Below are 5,764 nucleotides of genomic sequence, written 5' to 3' on the forward strand. Positions count from 1 at the left end.
CTTATTTAGCCTTTTAAAAAGAAATTTAATTCTATTTAATTTTTAGGATAGCATCTTTCATGACCAGGACTTACCTTATTTATTTACCTGATTAGCAAGACAGGGATCTTAGCTATTTTGTCTACCAATGAATTCTTAATGCCTCACACATAATACGTGCTTAATAAATGTCACTCCATAAATGAATGTACTAGGGACCACAGTGACTGTAGTGTTATAATAGGCTTGGCCTTTGAAGAATTAGGTTCATACCATCCAGCAGTCATGTTCCTTGGTATTTTGCTCAAAGGAGTTGAAAGCTTATGTCCACCAAGATGTCCTTCAGCAGGTGAGGGATTAAATAAACTGTGGTCCATCAGACAATGGAATGTTATTCGGCACTAAAAAGGAATAAGCTGTCAAGCCAAAAAGGACCTGGAAGAACCTCAAATACATATTACTAAGTGAAAGAGGCCAGTCTGAAGAGGCTGCACACCACACCATAGGATTCCAGTGATAGGATATTCTGGAAAAGGCAAAACTTTGGAGACAGTAAAAGATTGGTTGCCAGGGATTGGGCAGAGGAGGGATGGATAGGCAGAGCAGAGAGGATTTTTTGGATGGCGAGAATACTCTATAGGGCACCATAATGGTGGAATCCATGTCATCATGCCTCTTTGGGGGCATTTGCTCAATGTGATCATGGATCTGTATGTACCTTGCCTTTTGGTCGTTTAAAAACATAATGCCAGAGAAGGGCTCTTAAGACAGAGACCCTGACAGAGGTCAGCCTCTCTCGCTCCATTTCTAGAAAAGCTCATGTGGGGAAAGCTTCAGCATCTCAGCCTGGTAGTGCAGAACCATCTAGAAGTTTGTGGGGTTTGGGGGGTAATAGTCGATGTAAATGGCACAACTTGCTGGAGAAGAGTTCAAAGTTTTGAACCCCCTCTCTCCCCCCTTCTCTTATTTCTCCCTCCCTTCCTCCTCCCCTCTCCCTGTCTCCTCCCTCCCTCCCCCAAACAGCCATTATTGTCATCATGGGTTATATGCTGATAAATGGCTGGATGTGGCTCTTGGGGACAGGCTGCTGGGTTGGGTGCCCCATACCCCTCCTCTGCCCCCATCTCTCCTTTTCCTTCCTGCTGGCCTGTCTGAGCTGCAACCACACTGTGCATTCAAAAGCTGCCTTAGCTCCACCCCAGGGGTCCCAGGGTCCCAGGGTCCCAGGGAAGAGGCTCCCAGGTTTACTAAAGGGGAAGCTTCCATGGGAAACAGGGCTTTGGGAACCAAGTCCTTCTGGGAGGGTGCTGTGTGCTCAGCCTCGGGGGGAGAAGCAGCCAAGCAGCGTTTCCTGCCTGACCCCTCCGAACACATGCACACGCACACACACGCACGCACACATACATGCACACACACATGCACACATGCACACACACACCACACAGCACACACATGTGCACATCCACATACATGCACACACGCACACACGCACACAATACATCACACACAGCACACACGTGCACGCCCACATGCACACACACATCATGCACATGTGCGCACCCACATACATGCACATGCACACACATATACATGCACATGCACACACGCGCATACACGCACACACACACATCACACACAGCACACACATGTGCGCACCCACATACATGCACACATGCACACGCACACATGCACACGCACACACACGTGCGCACCCACATACATGCACACATGCACACACATCACACACAGCACACACGTGTGCACTCACACACATGCACACACATGCACACGCACACACATGCACACATGCACACACAGCACACACGTGTGCACTCACATACATGCACACACATGCACACGCACACACATGCACACATGCACACACTCACATACATGCACACACATGCACACGCACACACACAGACATACATGCTCACGTGCACACACACATTTCTCCACCCCAGGGAAAAATATCTAATGAATATCTCACGGCTGGACTACTGATCCGGATTCCTCAAAGGCAGTTGGTAATTATTAAATTGAGAGGATCATGAAGCACTTTCCTAAATTTGAAAGGCTTATCAAGGATAGATCAGGAACAGGTAAAGTTAATAATTATAAGCCCATTTCCATAGAAATGGACTTATTTGCAAGCATACCAGCTGCCTGAAATAAAAGACCCCCTTCCTCCGGTTTGAGGGAAATGACTTAGAATAAACACTTGTGCATAAAAGTGACTCACAGTTGATCATTATTCTGTTTGTAGTTGGACTTGGGCAGATTCCTGTCGCTGGTCCAGCTCATGGGCTGGACAGAGAGGAGCAGGAAGGGCCCAGGAAGGGAGAAGGGGGCTGGCCCTCTCACACAGACCCTGCCCCCTTTGCCCAAAGACCGGCTGCTTCTGTACGCCCAAGACCAGAGTGCAGATTTAGCAGGATTAAATTGCTGAGAACACAGACAGTTATGCTCCTTTTCTTCTCTTGCTGGGGGCGTCTCACTTTCTTGGCATTTGCCTTGCTGAGGTCTACTGAATGCTGAGAACCCAAGAGGTATTAGAAGCAGCTCCCAAGTCATGGTTCCAAGCATGGTGCAGCCCAAAGAGGAATTTAAGGTCTGGTCCAATAGGACTGAGTGTCTCCTGACTCAACAGATGGGCAAGTGAGGACTTGCTGTGGACCAGAGAGGAGACTTCAGGCTGGGAGAGGAATGAGGGTGGCTGAAGCGAGGGCCTCAGTCCCTAAGACCCTGAAATCCCTTTGGCAACTCAGAATCAGCCATTAGCCTCCCCTTGCTCTGCCTTCTCGCTAAAGATGCCCAGGTATACTGGAGTCCCCTGGTGGGGGTTCTCCTGTGTGCCCACTGTCGTCCTTCTCATGAAGCAAGGGATCTTTATGCCGTACACACTGTCTTCCCCATGCAGAACACTGTGATGAGTAGATACTTGAGGACTCAGAGCTCCCATGTCCCACACCCAGCTTAAGCTCAGCTGGGACACCCGGCTGTGTCATTTTAATACATTTATGTTTCAGTTTGAATAGCTATTTCTGGCTAGTGGGCACAGTATTGGACAGAGCAACATCAGAGAGTTTCTTAACACCTTGGCCGCATGGAAAAGGGTTGGACACGACCAGTTCTATATGGAGTCTAGTGTGGTTCTGATTTGGGTGGAATTCTGTATCGAGCAGGCCATTTCTGTCAATACTGTTACTACGTCTGAAGCTTGCTGTTGGATGCTTCTAACCATCCAGGTGTGGTTTTCACCCTCTTCTTAAGTCAGCAGGTGGGAAGGGAGCTGTCCATGGTAGGAGATTTCTGGTGGGCAAGCAGCAAGCCCAGGTTCATTTTCAAAACTTTCTGCACAACCTGCCCACACCCTGAAAGACAGGCCAGAGGCTTCCAAGCCCATTTTGGTCCAGGCAAGCCCACCGGCAGGAAAGGAATAGGTTGGTTGGTGTGACTCAGGCCTTGGGGAACCATGAATTGGTCACTCTGCTGTCAAATTCCTTGGCTGGGGATAAAGCTAGCATCAGGGTGATGGAAAAGGCTACAGAACAGGAGTCCTTCACAAACCCTGTGCTGCATGGCTTCTGTTTTAACTCTCTGTTCAGCAACTTCTGCTATTGGTACAATAGTCGGCCTACAATTTACAACATCCCTGTCAATGACAAGATACTCCTTGTGTATAAAAATACTGAGAATGACGCTAGTCTTTTTCACGTTTATGTGTCCCATCCACCTTCCTCCCCTCTTCCAAACACATAGGCAGTGCTGCCACTCCATGAATTAAGGCTGGTGGATTCTTACATCTCATCCCATTTCAGGGTCATGAAATGAGGAATCACTGTAGCGTTTTATGTGTTGCTCATAGTTTTGTAGTGAACCAGCGAGTTACGGAGTCCTTCCCATGCTTGGTCTCATGATGCTCCCGCCAGCCTGTGAGGTCACCACTGTTCTCCCAAAATCCTAAAACTCAGAGTTTGAACCACTGGTCCATAGACACACAGCTAAGTAAATGTGGAGGTAGCCAGAGTCCAGGATGTGCCTCAGGAATGGAGTGATGGTAGCACCAGACAAGAGGCTCAGGGCCACTTGCTGTGTGCACACATGGGAGTGGGGAGAGCTGTCTGACCTGCTCATTCAAGGAAGAACGGTCTGCTTCCCACTGAGCCCTGCGGATGGACTGCCCACCCATTTGGAGTTGGGGGTCACTGACGGACAGCCCACGAATTAGGCTCTGTCAACACCGCCATGTACTCTGTTGAAGTTGGCAATCACTCCTTCCATTGGCGAGGAGGAATGTGGCAATTTATCTCAGACTACTGAGTCTCAGGTTTTAAATTACACTTCAACATGTGTTTGTTTTCCAGGGCAAATGGCTCCTTCTATGAGATCTTGCAAGTGGACTTTGGGATCGACAACAGCAGTGGCCTGGCCGGGGCCCAGCCCATCACCTGGCAGGTGGAGTATCCAGTGGAGGACTCCATGAGCGAGCTGGCCGTCTCTGAGATCTTCGTCAGCCAGACATCCTTTGTGGGCATCGTCCCTCTTGCGATGGTGAGAAATTTGAGCTTCAGAAGAGGGTCACCAAGAGGTTTTCTTGGAGTGCTTTTAATGTTCAAAGAAACATGATGTGTTTTATAATCTGTTATTTTTTATGCACTTGAGAATGTTTAAGCAAGGGAAATACACTCAGATTACTTTTTATTTACCTGCTTTCTATAATGCCTTTTTGGAAACTATTTGGGGTCTACAGCAAATCTCTTCTCCTTTGTGGATATTGGTGAACATTTCCTGGGGGCTCCTGTTCTTTATGGTCTGAATCTGGGCCCACATCAGGACCAAGTGCTGCGCTGGGTGGAATGCACGAGGGGTGTGTGTGGGGACAACGCTCTGCATGCTTCACCGGGCAGTTCCCAGGTAGCGTGGGGATGGGCAAGCTGAAAAATGCGATGGACTGAAGCAACCTTGTTGGGAACTGACCAGCCGAGCCTGCATAAGGTCCCAGAGTCCATAAACCACTTCCGTTTCTGTTCCTAGCCTGGAGGTGACCAGATTTTTCCTCTGAGCTTGGTTGAAGCTCCATTCACGACCAGGCTCAGGGGCCACATCTGAGAACAGGGTTATGCTCGAGGTTCCAGAATGTAAAAAGGACAGTGCTGGTGATCCATAGGGATTATCAATCCCTGGGAGCACCACATTCCTAATACCTTTCCCACACTGGAAATGTTCAGTGGAACAGGAAATACTCTGCATTACTTCGGCCTTCCTGTCTGGGAGCAAAGTGTAGGGGTCAGCACCCAGATATTCTAGGGAAGTGTGTGGGTGCTTCTATCATCCATACTCAAGTTGGATACCAGAGTTAAGATCCTTGCAAACGAAACCCCACACCTAACAATGAAGTCTGCAATTCGCATATCTGTGTTCTTATTCTTGTCTATGCCCAAAACACACTTCCCCATGTGTCCGCATGCCTGGCTCCTCCCTTCACCTTGACTGTTAAGAGATGCACCCTCCCCTGGCCACGTTGGCCAGAACTGGCTCTCTGCCCCCCTCTCAGTGCATGCCACCACCCTGTTTCATCTTTCGTAGATGTTATTGGTGTTGGAGGTGCAGGGCTCACCATCCATCTCGTCCCTACAAGGTGAGATCCGTGAGGGTGGGATTCTGGTCAGTTGTGTCCACATCTGCGATCCCAGCACCTAGAACAGTGCCTGGGACAGTTACTATATGCTGTGAATGAATGTCAGCGAATGAATGAACCCCTTGCTTTAACCCGAGCTACTGG

At 48.9% G+C, this 5,764-nt stretch overlaps 1 protein-coding gene across 2 annotated transcripts in view; it reads left to right on the top strand.

Annotated features, from left to right (window-relative positions):
* LOC116649090 (transmembrane protein 132B-like) overlaps window positions 1-5,488 on the top strand; it is a 260,617-nt gene extending 255,129 nt beyond the window's left edge. For both annotated transcript variants that reach the window (XM_032431612.1, XM_032431611.1), the window contains exon 4: window positions 4,347-5,488. In XM_032431612.1, coding sequence (XP_032287503.1) covers window positions 4,347-4,608 — 262 coding nt within the window. In that variant the 3' untranslated portion in view covers window positions 4,609-5,488. The remainder of the gene's footprint in view (window positions 1-4,346) is intronic.
* Window positions 5,489-5,764: the final 276 nt, after the last annotated feature.

Source organism: Phoca vitulina, unplaced genomic scaffold, assembly GCF_004348235.1.
Source record: "Phoca vitulina isolate PV1807 unplaced genomic scaffold, GSC_HSeal_1.0 scaffold46, whole genome shotgun sequence".
Lineage (NCBI taxonomy): Eukaryota > Metazoa > Chordata > Mammalia > Carnivora > Phocidae > Phoca > Phoca vitulina.